Consider the following 18,907-nt stretch of genomic DNA (forward strand, 5'->3'; position numbering starts at 1 on the left):
TAGATTCTCTCAAAGAGTAAATAAGGTAATTTCATTGTTGAATAGAACTCTGCAGGAAAGGAAATATGCCTTAAGTTCTGGATACAGCACTTAACCATTGTTTAGAAACCTCTAAAAATTACCAGGCTATTTAAAATTCTACGTTATAGACTAATGTTGCAACAAACCCCGATATTTCCTAAAACTAACTACTCAGTATATTTCTTGAGATATAGACTTATTGAGGTTCATTAGTCCAAACATTCAGAGGAGAATGACAGAATGTGTTTCCATTGGAAATATCTGGAATTAAATTTAAAATGTTTACAACAGTAATGGTATGTTCTGATTCTTTGTAAGCATTATTGTTTATCTTGGATAATAATTTTGGAAAAATGAATGATTAAGCTCAATTACCCCATTCTTGGGATTTCTAAAGTAAATATATGATATAAGATTATTCCCCAACTGTTTGGTTTATTTTTGGTATTTGTTTACAATTTGATGTCATTAACTTTCTACAATTTCTGAAAAGAAACAGTGACACTCCACATGCAAAACGTTCTCTTGGAATATTCTGTTTTTTAGACAAACACACCAAAACATACTTTTTTCATGTAAGCTCATGCAATATAGTCTCTCTTAAGCAGTTAGCTATAATAGATGGCCTTTTAAAGATGCCATCTTGCCACCATCTGGCAAGTCAGTATAGAAGGTACTTGAATATATGATTACAAAAGCAGAACAAAGGTTGCTTTCAGGTTAGTGTTACCACGTCATAATAATTTCCCCTAAAATGCCTTAATTAGTATTCCTAGCCTATATTAATCAGGCTAGAAATTGGGAGACCGTAAGTTCTAGTCCCACCTTAGCTTCCCATATACACTGGTACCTCAGTACTCATTGGTTTCAGGAGGCATAATGTGTACAAAAACGATGAGTACCAAACAATTTTTTCCCATAAAGAATATTGTAATGAGTCACAAGACAGCTGACATGAACAAATGTGGCTGGTGTCAACAAGTGTGGTTGGTGGTCACAAGCTTGTGTGTTGAGTACCAAAAAAATGATGAGTACTAGGACAAAATCTTCACATCAAAATGGGTCAAGTACCAAATTTGAAAAGTTTCAAAGCAGTTGAGTACCAAGGTACCACCGTATATAAGAGGAGGGGGGGGAGATTTATTTACATACATACATATATTTGCACACGTATAATTCTAGATGAGAAAAGGGAGAGATCTGTACTTACATTTGCATACTTTGCAACACTGGCCAGTTATATGGACTGGAAGGCCATCAGAAGAACAATTCAGTAGTGGGCAGGCCATTCGCCGGCATTCTACTACTCCATTCTAAACCAAGAGCAGATAAATGCAATAGTGAATGTATGAAATGTTATAATTAGCAGGATCCCAGCATCATTAGATGTCATTCTTCAATGTGCAGAATCTTATCTAGCCCCTACTAATGTGAACCATCACTAAATTTCTGGAAAAAAATATTTTATCCCACTCCCACGACCCCAGAAATTGCCTAAGTATGGCAACCAAGAAAAAAGAATTGTATTTTTTCAAACACATAAATAACACCTTTCACATTCTCTGTCCATCATCTTCAACATTTTAATGAAAACTTTTCTATTTTCTTGAGCAAACAAGCCCTTTTTTCTGATATTTATCAAATAATTTCAACCAACCAAGGTTTTCATACTAATTCAGTTCCTCTAGTATTCAAAATGATAAATACTAGAAACATTATATATGTATGTATGTATGTATGTATATCTGTCATGTACAATACAATTTAAGCATATTAGCACAAAGCTGCCATTTTACTATGCACTGAAAGCTCTGAAATGTATAAAACCTTCTAATATAATTAAGTGGTAAACTTTTTGTTTTCTTCTTTATGTTATGCAGGTAGGTCACAATTAGTGTGAGTTTAATATAGGTAGTTCTTAACATATGACCATAGCCGAGTCCAGAATTACAATCATAAATCATTCTATTTGTAAATCATGGCATCATATATACATGGCCAGACTCAATATTTTTTGCAGCGCTGCAGTCCTTAAGTAAATGCCATTAAGCACATTTAACTGTTATTCAGTGAATCCATTTTCCTCAATAGCTAGAACCTGGAAGTGAATGCTAGAAACTGGCAAAAAAAATTGCAAACCACTGTCCTGTGACTATGAGATGCAGCAAATGGCATAAAGGTGAGCTGGTTGCCAAGTGCCCAAAATGAGATCACTTAACTGTGTATCTTGGAGAGGGGGGAGGTGTTTTAACTTCGAAAATGGAATATAAGTAACTCTGAGGTCCATTGTAATTTTGGATGGTTGTTAAGCATCATAAGTGGAAGACTACCTGTAATGTGATACGATAGTACAAAATTGTAAACTGGTACCAAGTTGCATTTAATGCAACCTAAAATTCTCCTATCATGAGGCTAGCAAAAGTTTTAATAAAAAAAAAGGCTCCTTAATATATCAGAGCAAAAATTTGACATCACTGAATGACATGAAACATGGTTGTAGCGAAACTAAAATAGGATGAAATGTCTGAATCTATAATACATTTTTTTTAAAAAAAATTGCTTTCTATAACTACATGTAAGTTTAAATTATCTTTATTTTTTAACCTTTACTGTAATCTTTCATTACTATGCATATTGAAACTAAATTTTTTCATCACCTACTTCCATCAAGTGGAACCAATCACCTTATTTCATATAGAAATATAACTTTGAATAGTGTGAATTCAAATAATGCAAGCATTTCATAAGATTCATTAACTGCCCTAATCGAGACCTACCATATACATATTGCTTTTTGTGAAGGTTACTACCAAATTTATATGATTTACCCAAGAACCATTATCAAATTGTTATAAGTTGCTTTATCCTTCATAGATAAAGTTAGAAGTGTCTTACTTTACATGTGCAATTTCTGCAGTGATCATCTTCTACCCATGAGTCTTTGTCTCGGTAGATGACTCCATTTACTTGGCAAGTCTTCTCACAGTGACAGTTTTCCAACTGGCTAAGTCTCATTTCTGCATAATTTAGCTATAAAAGAAAGTTACTTGATTTAATTTCTGAAACCATATAAACCGCTGAAGTAAGAAATTCTACAAGGAGGCAGACAAGAGCAACTGGCTAAGGTAAATTTATAATCAAAATAATACAAACCAAGCACTAATTATGATTGAGGCTAGAACAGAAAAACACTTATAAATGTCTCATATCCTTATATCACCATATAACACAAACAAAGCATAATTGTTCAATTAATTTTTTAAAATGTTACTTGTTTATTATATTCAACGGATATGAGAAGACATTTTGAAAATCATAGTTTGTCACAGAAGGCATCTCACACTCGATGACAAATTGAATCTCTTTCCCTACTCAGCCCTCATTTCCAACATTCCCGTTAATCTGGAGTGTTTTGAACACTTATATTCAGATCTATTCTTTCTTGAGCTACTTCAATTGAAAATACTAAGGATTTTGCTTGAATAGTTCCCCCTAGATACCAGATATGTCCCTAGTCTACTGCATTAGTAGTTTTCTACATCCATAGGGCAAATTTCTGACAGTTAATCAAAATAAATTATTGGGTGAGAAACAAGGGAGTGTGATTTCTGGTCATTTCAGAATTTCATAAACAAATATCAGTGGGGTTAGGAACAGTAGGATTGCAATTACAAAGATACAGGTGTCTGGAGGTAGACACTTATATCTAACATCTGATCAGCTCATTCAAAGCCTCATTCTGAGCACTCTCCAAAAAAACCTGCTATTGCAGGCCATGGTGAAATCAATTGCTCCTAATTTCTCTTGCTTCTCTTGCCTGCCTTGAAGAGAAGAAAATGTTGCTTCCTTTGCTGCTTGTTAATACAAATTGCTGAAAGCCAGTTTCACTGACAAGCTGTACACATTTTCTCTAAAAGAAAAGCTTTAACATGCAGTAGAAGAAAATACTTCTTTGGGAATTAGAAGAGATTCAACACAGCCACCAAACCCTGGAAAAAGACTTATGTAAAAAAAATTACAAATGTGCTTTGTATGTTCTCCCAATTCCAAATTATTTGAAGGATTTTCTGTGTGTATTGCCATTAATGTAAAGCACATGTACCTGTTTTAGCATTATCAATATATGTAAACACTGCAAAACAGGCTTTGTAATTACCAAAAAGCAGTACCCACACTCATGATATTACCACTACTATGATTAGTCCAGCCAACAGCTGAATTGCTACACAATTAGTGATGAGATTAAACTTTTTTAAAAAGAAAAAAATTAAAAATAGCATTACACACATATGTATTTGTGAGTGTGTATCGTTAGAAGAAAAATCCAGGTCCAGTTCCCAGCCAGGAATAAAATGGAGGCTGATTGGAAAGAAAGATTATGTTTATTGGTGAACTGAACCAACACACACACAACATGCAGTTCTGGGACAGCTGACCAAAATGGAGTTGAAAGTGGGTGGGTTTTATACCTTTTGGATCCCTATGGGGTAATATAGGGGTCAGAGCTGGCTCTATAGCATGGGTGTCAAACTTGTGACATCACATTGCTCTCACGTGATGTTTTACAATGTTTTCCCATTCATTGAGCTGGGGTGGGCGTGGCCTGATCATGACTCGTCCAGCCTGCTGGCTGTCAGTTTGACACCCCTGCTCTATAGGCAAAAGGGAAAATGCAAATCCTAGAGGTTTGTGTGAATTAACCTTGTCAACCTTTGGCTTGCTGCTTATCTGAAGTTAAGTTACTGTCTGACCCAGTTTTTCTGAATGGATTACCAAATCTGCATTTCTAAAAGCTGGCCTCCTCAGTTTCTGTTTGGGGCAGGAAGACTGGGACTGGTTTCTGCCACCCTTAAGATTTTTTTTTCCATTTCTCCTTTAGGCAAAATATTTTATTCGACCTTTTTAATATTCCCCAAAATATTTCATTTTCTAGGAGGGTGGGTAGGTGCTGACTTTCTACAGTATGTATGTGTGGGTATATACAGTATATACATATGTATGTTTGTGTGAGTGTGTGTGCCCACCTATACATATATAAATAAAAGAAGAATGTCCAGAATTAATAAGAATTTCAGGTATTAATATAAACTCCAAGCTAGACATCTCAATTTTACACTGTAAAACTGCAAGTTCAAAAGAAGGCAAAATAGTTTGGCCCAATCTGCTAATTAATACAAAATTGTACATTGTATGGCAATCTTCTCTGCCTAAGACCCTTTTGATCAATGAGATACAGTCTGAAGAATCTAGAACACTATTTTGATTATGCATTTAATATTTATGATGTAAATTATATATCAGATGCAATTCTCAAATAGCTAACAGAATTATTTACTGTAAATACCAGAGAAAGACCTACTAAGAGTGTATGTATTTGCACTTTGTATAAACTCACAATTTTCTATTTTAGCCCATGCTATGGAGTATGTCCCATTTTCACTCAATTGTCACTTGTATAAGATTTATAAAACTATCTTTTAAAGCTTTTGTGTATGTTACAAATCTGGATTATATAAAGCGCAATGGAATGGAAAAAATCAGAAAATAATATTCAGATTATAGTTTTCATATCTGAATTGAAAGGCCTCATTTGATTCTATTCTGAATCAAACCTAATGTACACACTCCTTAACCATATACAATTTATGGAGGAAAATGCATCATTTACAATAGTGATTTGCAATACATATCAAGTGATATGAAAAGCGATATGCAATCCTTTATTGAAGTGCTACCTTCTTGAATTTTACATTTCCCTGCAACTCTCAAAAAAGATTCATGGATATATTTTTATAAAAATTGCATAAGAGTATGGAATATATAAGAGTGTCACCTATTATCTTCTTCCAGGCAGTTTTTTTTTCATCTTTTTTCAATCCAGTTTCCCATGTCCTGAAATTCATTCACCAGTTAGCACTTTTTTGCTTTGTTGTTAATTGTTTTTTTATCTGATATTTTTCTAAATCCGTGATTCAAGTTCATCCTTAGAATGGGTATCCATCACTTTTTAAATCTCCCTTGAGTCCAAAACCTTATTTTATGCTTCAAAAGTCATTATTCTTTGATAAACCAATAGGTTTTTCAGCAACCACCATCGAAACATTTCTACATTTACATTTATTAAAATGTTGTACTATCTTTAGTCATAATTAAGCAATGTTTACTTTAAATATGGACAAATTTAAAATAAAATGTATTTAGTGATTATTAGGCACCCTAAATGGCTTCTAAAAGTTTAGTAAGCCCATCTGGGTATCTTTCCAGAATGCATTGTCTCTTTAATGGAATACTTAGCATCATTTATTGGCATTTATTAGATTTTATACTATGATGTTAAAGACCAAATTTATGATGAGAGAAGCACACCAGAACAACTAGACACAAGAACAGTTTTTTCCCAAACACCATCATTCTACTAAAAAAGAAATAATTCCCTCAACACTGTTCAACTATTTACAAAGTCTGCACTACTATTATTATTAACTTCTCATCACTCCTTATCACCCAACCCCTCCCACTTGTGATTGTATGACTGTAATTTTGTCGCTTGTATCCTTACAATCTATATTGATTATTTCCTAGTATGATTTGATTGCTTATTGTACCCTGACTATTATTAAGTGCTGTACCTTATGATTCTTGACTCTTGACGAATGTATCTTTTCTTTTATGTATACTGAGAGCATTTGCACAAAGACAAATTCTTTGTGCGTCCAATCACACTTGGCCAATAAAGATTTCTATTCTATTCTATTCTATTCTATTCTATTCTATTCTATTCTATTCTATTCTATTCTATTCTAAATTGTTCTTTCTTTTGGAAAGGAAATAAAGAACAAACATGCCTTTTAAGTCTAATTTCTTTTTAAAGGCTATTAAAAGATTATTAAGGAATATATACAACACAACAAAACACACACACACATTTTTCTTGTGTGTTCTAAGTGCATCACCCTATTCAAAATTAATGTGGGTGGGAGAGCACAAAAGATGACTCATAGCCACTACCTAATAGTGGCTGCAGGGAAGCATCAACATCAGCAATAAGGCAGAACATCCAGTGGAAGCCTTGCCCTTTGAAACACACACAAAAATGGGCAGGACTTCCATTGTGATTCTCTGTCTTTCATGTTGCTGAGTTTGATAGATCCCACAGGGACTGTTGAAATGAAAGTAAACCATGAATTCTGTATTCATTAAAAAATAGAAACAACATAATATACCATTTGCTAAAATAAAATTACAAGTCACTCAATTAGGACTGACTCAGAATACATTAAATCCACTAGAATGCCTCAGAATTGTCTTACTTCCTTGCACTAACATGAGGTGAAATCTAGTATTTTTCTTTTTCCAAACAACTCTTTTCAAAGCATGCTGTAAAAATAGGGCATATTTAAATGAAGATGGAGCATCAATAAAGTCTAAAGAAAAAAATGAACACTAAAACAAGATATATGTCAATACATTCATTCAGAGTCTGTAGCCTGGTATACCTTTCATTCAAAGCTTTTATTTAAAACAAAAAGGCCAAGAACTTTTACATTTTAATTCCACTGTTTTCAGTTGGAAACAATACAACAAGTCTGAACATGTTTACTCAAAAATATTCTATGTGTATGTTCAATGGGTTAGTCTCATATAATATACTTTTTACTGAAATCAGCAGGAATTCTAACAATTTTTTGAAAGTAGCAGTCATTTCACTGCTTTTCCATAGGCAAATGTTGACCAGGGTCTAAAATGAGACACAAGTTTGTCTACAATATAGCACAATTTCATGCAATTAACACTTTCCATTACAGTAGAAAACAAAATCCTTGTTCTCTCCAGACCGACAGTCTATTCAAAGCATTATGAAACCACAGAGAATATACTGAACAACTGAAGGCAGAGCCAGCTATTGGTTCCACCTGTTTTTACTCTTTCTCTTTGTTTCCATCTTCTTTCTCCTCCTCTTATACAACAGCCAGGATATGGACAGAACATACATGCCAGAGTATTGAAATGCTTATTTGTAGAGTTTTATGACATTTTCGGGTCCTGCAGATGTTTCACTAGGTTCTGACCCGCTCTGGAGAACCAGTAGTGAAAATTTTGAGTAATTCAGAAAACCAGAAAATATCACTTCTGACTGGCCCTGCCCACATCTATTCTCTGCCTCCTAAGTCCCAATTGATCAGCTGGGTCTTCTTTTCTTCCCCTGCACAGGAGAACAGAGCTGGAAAGCAGGTCAGTAGGGTGGGGAGGGAATAGGATTTTGTAGTAACCTTCCCCCAGTAGTGGGGTAGGAATGAAGATTTTACAGTATCCTTCCCCTAGAATGGGCTGGGAATGGAGATTTTACAGTATCCTTTCCCTGCCAAACCCACCAAGCCATGCCACGCCCACCAAGCCACACCCACAGAATTGGTAGTAAAAAAAATTGAATCCCACCACTGAGATGTTTCATTACTAGATGACATCATCAATGCTTTGAGCACTAGTGATGTTACCTAGTTTGGGTAATGAAACACCTGCAAGAATAAAATATGGCTTCCATAGCTGACAACAACCAAGCTCACAGAACCTCAAGGACCCCTCATTTCAACCCTGAGCTACAAATGTCCTCCTTTATCAATTTTCAGGACTCGCACCCCTGACTTAACAACTTCTTCTTATAGTATGTTCATATAAACCCATTGACATAGTGGTCTTAATAGATGGAGGAAATGGCAACTTGGATTAAAAATTGTGAGTAATAGCCAGGTACCTACTTTTGCTGTCATTTTAGCCAGAAGCTCTTGTAAATCCATAATTCCTTGTACCAAGCTTAAGAAGTCACTGCAGGTAGGGCAGGCTCAATAAAAAGAAAGAATAAATATCGTATTATTAAAAACCAGACTGAACAAAGAAATAAAACACAGCATGTTTAACATTTAGAGGCCAAATAGATATTGATTGGAACATCATAACTGTTAAGACTACAGTAGGAAAGCTATAGATGAATGACATTGGACACCATTACTGTTTTGAAAGCCTGATCAAAATGCTTTCTCTTTTTCTTACCACCATAGTGAAACAAGCTGTTGCTATGTAAGCCTATTGTCTTTCTCATTTTAATGGGTAATGTTCACAATTCACAATTTGTATTTTCCATGCTTATTTGCCTATTATTTGCCTAGAACCCAGTACCATCATGAATGAGAAGCAATCTGACATAAACCAGCAAAATGCCTTTGACTGCTGCTCCAAGCAATAATTGGCATTTCCAACCAGATATGAAGAACCAAATATGAAGAACAAGCATAGTCTCCAAGTTGGTTTAGCTCTGGAAAGCCACTGTTGTCATCCCAAAAGGAGCTTGGAAGAGAAAAAATATGGAAATACTTCTACTGCAAAATTGAATAATAAATTTAGAGTAATGATTGTATAACTATCAATTTATATAAGGTAAAGCGAATGGACAGAGGTCTAGAGTAAAATTGCAAAATTTAGGCAATCGATCTCTATATTCATTTTATTTGTACTGTTAATTGAAAGTTAACCAATTTTAATTGCAAATTCTAATTTGCCATTGTTATTTTTGTCCCATTGCTCAGAAATTAGTTATCAGAAGAAATGCAGTTAAAATGGGTATAATCTTGAGGACCAGAAGAACATTTGGACTGACAAAATTATGAACCCAAATGTAAAAACTGCATATAACTCTTAAAAGACTTTAGGTCTACATTGTTTGAGATAATCTAGATGTGTGCTTTTAACATTGTGAATTTTTGATATATACACAAATCCACGTGCAAATAGACTAGGGTTCTAACCAAAAACATTTCTGTAATTAAATCCTAGAAGGAATCTTTCTATATTAACCAGGAAGGATAGGCAAAGGAGTACCTTTATTCATGGTAGATAGATGGATGGATGGATGGATGGATGGATGGATGGATGGATAGATAGATAGATAGATAGATAGATAGATAGATAGATAGATAGATAGATAGATGATTTCCTAACAAGAAAAAGCAAGGTATTCTGCTTCTACCTGAAGTCAGAATAGAATATGTTATTCTTTTCATGGTAGCATGGATACTCATTACTTATTTCTTACTATAGGAAGTTTTTTGTTAAAAAAGTAACAGTCATAAAGATCCCTAATGCCATAAATCAGCCATAAGCAAAATTAATGGAGAGGCAATCAACTATTATTAACATCTTATAAAACTTGAGAATCACTGGTTGCTAATGGATGGATTTAAAACTTTCAAAACTTCCAAATTAAATTTTAATATTAAATGGTTTCTCTTTATAAAAAAATAAGGATTTGGCAATATCATACAAAAACACTCAAAATATTTGTTACTTTAGAAACAGAGTTACAAAATTGGAAGGCCTCATTTAGAATAGCAAGTCTAATTACTTGTTCAGTGCAGCAATCCAAATTAAAACATTCTCTAATAAATGACTACCAGCCTCTAGTTGAACATATCCACTGCAACACTAATTTAAATTCCCTTCCAAGATTCCCAATTACTTTGGTTCTATGTTAGTAAATAATGGAAGCACAATGCCCAATGGGTTAAAGATGAGCTTCTCAGCTGACAGCCTGGATTCAAGACTCAAGGGCTGCACAGAAAGTGAACTCCCATTATTTGCCCCCTGCCCACCTATCAGTTAGAAAGCATGTAAATGCAAGTAGATAAATAAGTACCACTTTTGGTGGGAAGGTAACAGTGTTCCGTGTGCCTTGGCATGTAGTCATGACCACGGAAGCATCCTCAGATAATTTAAGCTAAGAAACAGAGATGAGGACCACCCCCTCATCAGACACGACTGGACAAGGGAAACCTTTTTATTTCAACTATGAGTAAACTGCACATGATACAATCACCATGTAAGAGTATCCTAGTTCTTTTGCTTCTTAAAAATGCTGGTAACTCTCTTGCCTAAAGGCATTAAAAGGGGGTGGGGGGTGGAAAAAGAAGGAAAACAGTTGTCTACAAAGCTCTAATTCGGCTTTATTATAATTTCAATTTAGAAATTAAATGTCCACATTTTTATATAAAATACACATTATCATATAGGAGTACTAAGTCTAGGAATTATATTCTTCTATAGTCCCTTGTTATCTATTTTTTTGGGGAAAAAACAATGCTCTGTCTCCTAAAGACAGAATGAGGAAGGCAAAAAAAAATCAATTAAAAAGGGGGTCTAAGAATGAATTACACTCTATTTTAACAGTATGGTGAAGACTGTTTGCAGAAGGGCATACCCATGAATTCTCAAACTCCATGATAAAAGCAATTTCCTAAAAACATAAACAAATTTATGTGACACCTCTCCTCCCAGTGAATAAAACTGATAATTTCTTTGGAGCTGGAGTGGGCCCTAAGGAACTATATGACTTCATATAATATGTGAACCTTCATCGTATGTACTTTCTTGACTTGAACTGAAAAAAAATGCATATTAATTCCTCACGCATAACCTAGGATTATCACATGCTTTAACAACAATAAACAAGGTTTGCAAAACACAGTTTGTTAAGTAATATAAACATAACTTAATATGCTAAATAAAAACTGCTACTTACTGCGATTCAGATTAGGACACTGAGTTATATATCCATTAGGCATAAAGATGACTTTCGCATCTTGAATGATACCCTTTGTAACAGAAGAGAAAGCTGATAATATATAGCAACACAATTAAAGTGCACAAAATCATTCACTATTCATCTACTTTTAGGCTCAAGAAATTGACACAGATATGCTTTAGATTCATATTAATTTAAAATAATGAGCTCTATTCTCTTTCTCTAAAACACAACAATCATTTAACCTTATTCAGGCATCTTTGCAAGTAAAGTAAACTAATGATCTCAGAGACCAGATGAAAATATCTGACACCAACAAGATCCTAAACTTCACAGAATAGAAACTCAGGAGCCAGAGGCACCATTGGAATAGAAGTGAGGAAGAAAGCTTTATCTATGGAAAACCTCTTAATACAATGATTTTTTTTTAAAAAAAATCTACTATCATTACTGTATATATAAGGGTATGGGGGGAAATAATCAGAAGCTGACCAATGGAAGCTGTGGATGCTCAAATTCATAGCTTTAACACTCCCTGAACATGCCTATTGAAAATGAGAGGAAAAGTGAGAGGAAAAGTGAGAGGAAAAGTGAGAGGAAAAGTCATTTTCTACTCTGGTTAATATGAATCCTAGATCCACAGTTCTCCTGTAATTTGATTGACCTGGATACGAATCCTATATAATTCAACAGAGTTCTCAATAGATCTGAATGCACTGTTAAAATAATTCATATTTCTGTCTCTTTTACAATTTTTCCCCATTGAAATTGGTTATGAAGCCCACCTTGGTTTAGTATAGTAGTACAACTATGCATATTTTTATAAAAGCACCAAATTTGCAACATTTGTATGTATTAATACTGAATCTCATTTTGCAAAATAGCAACATACAAAGGTCACATACATAACTCATTGTTCATGGTACAAAAGGCTAAAATTCATACAAATCAGAATGATATAAAATCAGTTCTTAAATACACTGAAATAGCTTTGAAACTGAAGGAAATTGATATAATATATACCTTCATATGCATGAACTTTTATTGTGGTATGTGTATGCTCAGTGCCTACTTAACCCAAATCATCATCATTATCATTATCATCATTTTTTCAGGTACTACCTCTTCATCATATAACATAAACTGAACAAATATCAAAACTATCACACCCATATGATACACAGAAAGATGGAGTCAGAACAAAACAAAGCACATAGTTCCATCCATTGCTTTTTCCAATTTCTTGATCTTTGGCAATCTCTTTTCACTTTTATGCTTAGTAATTTGATTTCATTTCACAGTTCTTCTGTTTTCTTATCAATGAGGTCTAGGGTTTCAAAGCAATTCTTCATGTTGTCCTTGAAAATTATGGATATATATTGTATTGTATTTATTCTTTTACACTTTAACTTCACTTGAATCCAAAAAAAATGAGAAGTTTGTGATTTGTTACACAAAGTTCATGGCTACGTCTTTGCTATTACTATATAACTGAACTCTTCCTTGTATCGATTTTATTTTATTTCTGTGTGTTCCATCCATGTAGCTAGACATTAGTTTGGTTCTTTCAAAACTTAGCATAAAAAGCAAGATACTGTTAAGTCATTATTCTGTTTCATTAGCCATGTAGTATAGTTACATTTTTATCCTTACTGTTTACATTCCTGGCTTTCCAGTCTCCATCCTCTACAGCACATACTTGCATATTCTGTTGGTTTCAAAGTGAAACCAGCCATAAAAGTATTCAAATTCCCTTCTTTTGCCTCAGTGATTGCAGCAACAACTTGAATAAGAACAAAGGGATGTCCAGAAATTTTGATGATATTATATCATTGATTGCACTGTACCCAAGCGCAGTACTCCAATATTATAATCTTCCTATGAAAGCAGTATAATCCCTTCTTTGTTTTTCATGCCCTTCTTTGTTTTTCATGCAGTGAACAGCATAATCTTCCTATGGAAAGTGTCCAATTCCAATCCATTTCAATTGAATAATATCCAAAATATCAATCTGTAGTTGATTCATTTCAACTTTTATTGTATTTAGTTTTCCAATGCCCATGCTATTTCTGTCCATACTCCTATGGTGGTTCTGTCTTTTTCAACTTTGGACTTTCTTTTCTTGCGTTATAACATTAGCAACAAACATATGGAAGACTTTCATCTGCATCACAAATACCATTATGTTTCTAAAGATCTACAATTCTTCCTCAGTGTTGAGTGCCCTTTGATCTGAAGGGCCCATCATCTAGCACTATATCAACAGTTGTTGTATCGTGTTGATCAATGGACTTTGTTCAAAAATATAGAAGTGGTTTGCCATTATCTTCTTTTGCAAATATGAAATTGTGCCTTTGCTGATATCACTACTGCAATATAAGTATCTGTTCATTTTAGCACCAGAGGTGACATTCACGTGATGAGTTGACACTACTTGGAATATGCATTATTGGTGTACACTCCCAACATACTTCATACATTATTTCACCACAATGAGGCAGTGCAACAGGACTTGGAATATTCCTAGCAGCCTATTACACCTTAAGATGTTCTACTTTGTCTTTCTATTAGATGGGGGACTAGCTACATGTCCCTCACCTTCTCATCACTCTCCCTCTATTAATAATGAGGTTTGTTCCTTTCTCTTGCCTCTCAACAGGTGCTATTCCACTGAAAATATGTAAACATGCTATTCCCATAGCAAGGAAGATAAAGCAGTAATGGTTAAATTGATTATTTTATTCAAAGAGGAAAATATATTCTCATTTGTATATCACTTCCGGATTTTGTGTTTGTGATGAAAAAAATGAAACTTTGCTTTTGTTGATCAAAAAGATTTGTTGTTATAGAAATGGCTAGTTATATATTAATATGAAAAAGCACAAAGTTGAGGTTGGAAATGTTTTTATCTTGTATTGTGCTAAGAGTCGGAAGTCAATGCCTTTTTTTCTTGTATCTCACATCCCTTTTTCCCCACTCCTTTTCCTTCCCTTAATTTTCTATTTTTTATTTGTATTTTATATAATAAACCAAATAACAAATTTATAACACAAAAAATGTTAACATGTCCATTTAAAATATTTTCATTTAATCCAGACTGGTAAATTTGATAACTGGCCTTTCTAGAACTAACCATGTTTACCCCAAGTGGTTCATCACATCACGTTATAACTGAGCAAGATTTTTGTGCAGAACAGAAAGTAAAAATAAATTGAGAGCAAAAAAAAAACCTGGAAAAAAATTCCAGGTCTATTCAGAACTGAAGCTAAATTTGTTACTAATCCTACAATCATGCCTTCACCTCCCAGAAAATGTATTTTATCTTCTCTTGATTATCTTGTTATCTTCAGTATGATATGAGAAGAAATAAGGCAATATTTGTGGCAGATAGTACTACTGCTTTCATTTTTAAATATAGCCTCACACTAGAATTTAAATGAGGCATTCATTCTGAACATTCTACAGAGATGAAAAAAGAATTAATTGTTTCATTACAGCTTGCTTTTGACAATGAAATAGACTGACTTGACGAAGATTAGTTACAACCAGAGTGCTGTAGATGGAGTACACTGTATCTTATCCAGAATACAAAGCTTGTACTATAAATAAAATATAGGCCTTAGTGCTTCAAGCTTTGCAAATGCAGCATCATGTAACATTTATATGTTCACTTGCTCTAAAAGCAAAAGTCAATCTGTGCGTATTACTTCCCATTTGTCATTTCAAAATCAAATATTAATTGAAAAACTTAATGAAAATAACCAGATTACTGCACAAGTTTCACAGAACATTAATAACATTTTTTTAAAAAAAATATGTTGCCCATTCAATGTATAGAAACTAAACATACACAAGTTTCACACAACTGAAATTAATATTTAAATAGGAATGAAAACCAAGGATTTTTTTCTATCCAAAAAAACATAGTTTTACCCATAAAATGAACATCCAGATGGATAAACCCATTAATCTACATTGTGGCGCTTGTAAAAACTGCTTTCATTCAACCGAATATAAAGATCCATATCTGCGCTTAGGGCCAAAAGTAGCTTTCTGTGATTAGAAATGGATTGAGGATTAGTTTAAATAAGCACCCATCTGTATATCACAATCACATTTCATCACCTCTGATTAAGAATTAAACCTGATTTGTTCTCTTGGTTTAAGCCTCACTATATAAATTTCTACAGGTTTTGGTTTGCTTTTTTTTAAATATGTCCACTCTAATCAAATAAATGTTCCCCATTTGATTTACTTTTAAAGCATTACTTCTAAACTCCAAAAAGATACTAGCCAAGCTTAGCTCTGGCTACATGCTATCCAAATGTCAAAATCCTATTCACTGCTTTTGGAGCATTAAAGTATATATTTAAACAGGATAATTAGTTACTTATCAGGCAAATAGATCATTTTCATTCATTTAGGTGCAACTATAATGGGTGTTTGAATGTAAAAAGCAGCTTTCAGAGAAAATCAGTCGAACAGCCACTAAGGGGTTCCTGAGACAGGGACTGTCAAGCTGTAGACTAAACTCTAGCCTGACTTGAATGGATCATAACAGTAAATGTTGCAGGAGAACATTCAGTTACAGATCCATTGGCACTGTAAGGCAGCATTCACTAATGCAATGCTACAGCACCTGGGTCCAAGGTTTCATTACACAGCATTCCGCTTTGTCAGGAATGACATACATTATTATAACAATTTACTCATTTTGACTTATGAAAAGAATTTTGGCCTGCCTACTATCCAAAAGGGGATAAGTTACAAGCCTTAAAGTAATCAGGGTAAAATAAAATAAAACTAAATAAATTAATCATTTTAATTAAATCCATTTCAAAAGACACAACAATAAGCATAATAACACTGCAAAAAAAAAAAGACTCAAAATGATAGTTAGACTGCAGACATTAAGTTCTAAACATAAGTATTAAAATTGCAGGTCATAATCTAATGGTGAATGACAGGTATCAGTGTCAAACTGGTCAGTTCAAACTATAGATACCACAATAGCTACAAACCCATTATTATTCCCTATGGAAATTCACTGTGGAAAAGAATCCTGAAGAACCCTAGAAGAATGTTGAGGAAACTGTTCTTAAGATGCTCTTTATTCACTTCTGTGGTAAATATCTGTAGTGGTAACAAAAATTAGTCAGAATATGATCAACCCGGCTTGAGGGTAGGGAAAGGGGGAACTTTGTTTCTATATGTGATAATAACAGAGTTTTGATACACAGTGGAAGAAACCACTGATTCCCACAATGGAAGAATGGATGGTGAAGTTAATGGAATTGGCTGAGATGGTGAACTTTCTTTATTAAAGGAAAGACTTTATCTAGCTTTGTTTCTACATAAAAAGACCACTTTGGAGTTTTTGCTTGAAACTGAAAGAAATGAAATTTTAATGTTGAGATTTGATGATTAAAACTGACTAAGATTATAGAAATACTATGTACTATTGTATTTTAGAACAAAGGGCTAATGTATTTCATTACTATTATTATTGTACTGAAGAAAGGCAGGTGTTACTTTTTATTTTTTCTTATTTCTTGCACTTCACCCCTTACTTTTTTTCCCTTTCTTTATATGTATGTATGAATATTATAGTTGTGCTTATAAAGTTGTAGCAACGTTTCGGCAGAATCTCATCTGCCATCATCAGGCTTCTGTATTGTGCTCATCTATGAGTCAGACTTTCACAGCCGTTTCTGTCTTAAATTTGGTGTTAACCTACTGCTGTGCCAGAATGGTTTTTTTCTTCATCCTGATTGGTTGGGAGTCTTGGTTTGTGTTTATTGGTCTTGGAGTTTGCTGTGTTCTGCTTGATTGGTGTTTCTAATATCCTCTGTCTGTTTTGTGGCTATTTTTGTCTTTTGTGGCTGGCAACACTGTGTTTCCTGTATTGGAGGCTTTTAGTGTGGCTTGGCTCCGAGTAAATGGATGGCTATCATTTATTAGGAAGCTAGGTTTCATCTGGGTGCCTGGTTGGGGTGTGTTTGAGCAGGAGGTATCAGGGGGAGTCTGTTTGTGCCCAGGTGTTTGCCTGGCTTGTGGTGTGAAGATTTTTTTTGTTTGTGAGTGCAGGCTTCCAGATAATTGACAGTCTGGTGGAGTCATCTCTTCTATTCATGCTTTCAGGTCTTTTTTCAATCTCTATGGCTTCTCTGATAATTCTGTAGCTGGGATTTTCTATAGTGGCTAGGGTTTTGGTGCCATTGAAGTCGATGCTATGACCTGTGGCTTTCATGTGTTCGACTAGTGACAAACTGTGTTCCAGCTTTTCTTACTGCATTTTTGTGTTCATCTAGGCGGGTACTTATTCTTGTATTGGTCTGTCCAATGTATGTGGCAGGGCATGATGCACAGGGGACTTCATATATGCCTTGGTTTTCCTGGTCAATTTTATCTTCGGGGTTTCTTAGGATGGCTGCTATTTTTCTGTCTGTTTTGAAGGCACTCTTGATGTGATGCCTGTGTAGTATCTTACTGATTTTGTCTATAGTACCTCTTATGTAGGGCAGGACAGCTGTTCTATAGGTCTGTTCATCTTCTAGGTCTCCATTATGTCTCAGTGTGTTTTTGTGGATTAAGCCAGTGATTTTGCTTTTGTGGAAGCCGTTGGCTGTCAGTACTTTAGTCAGGGTGCATAGTTCAGTCTTTATGTGTGTCTTGTCTGCCAGGCATTTGGTTCTGGCAATTAGTGTTTTGGCCATGGAGTTTATCTGTGCTGGGTGGTGGTGGGATTGGGCGTTGAGGTAGCAGTTGGTGTGTGTTTTCTTCTGGTATATGGTGTGTCCTAGTATGCCATCTGTTTTTTTGTAGATTAGTATATCTAGGAATGGTAGTTGTTTGTTTCCGTTTCCATGGTAAATTTGATTTGGGGCTGTGTGCTGTTTAGGTGTGTTAGGAAATTTAGATTTTCTTTTCCATGGGGCCAAATCACAAATGTGTCATCGATGTATCTTCATGATAGTTTGGGTTTGTGGGTGGCATTGGCTATGGCTCTGGATTCGAATTCTTCCATGAACAGATTTGAAATGATGGGTGACAGTGGTGATCCCATGGGGGATCCTTCAATTTGCTTGTATCTTTGTCCTTTGTATATGAAATATGTGTTGGTTAAGCAGTGTTCTGTTAGCTCCATGAGGTGTTTGGGTGGTTGGTATTTATTTTTGATGATTTCAAGAGTTTCTTTTATCGGGACTTGAGTGAATATGAAATCATGTTGAAACTTACAAGCAGAACTTTTTGTTCCACGTGTAGATCTTTGATCATTTTCAAGAGGTGGTATGAGTTTTGTACATGTGAAGC

The 18,907-nt window shown here is 34.4% G+C and overlaps 1 protein-coding gene across 2 annotated transcripts in view; it reads right to left on the bottom strand.

The window, feature by feature from the left end:
• The window catches only part of NELL1 (neural EGFL like 1), a 566,467-nt gene that overhangs the window by 340,653 nt on the left and 206,907 nt on the right, over positions 1 to 18,907 (bottom strand). For both annotated transcript variants that reach the window (XM_087921258.1, XM_087921259.1), the window contains exons 6-9: positions 11,591 to 11,663; positions 8,778 to 8,860; positions 2,917 to 3,051; positions 1,232 to 1,334 (exon numbers count right to left, since the gene is read on the bottom strand). In XM_087921258.1, the coding sequence (XP_087777384.1) occupies positions 1,232 to 1,334; positions 2,917 to 3,051; positions 8,778 to 8,860; positions 11,591 to 11,663 (394 nt within the window). The remainder of the gene's footprint in view (positions 1 to 1,231; positions 1,335 to 2,916; positions 3,052 to 8,777; positions 8,861 to 11,590; positions 11,664 to 18,907) is intronic.

Source organism: Pseudonaja textilis, chromosome 1 (assembly GCF_049901715.1).
Source record: "Pseudonaja textilis isolate UNSWEBS1 chromosome 1, rPseTex1.2, whole genome shotgun sequence".
Classification (NCBI taxonomy): Eukaryota; Metazoa; Chordata; class Lepidosauria; order Squamata; family Elapidae; genus Pseudonaja; species Pseudonaja textilis.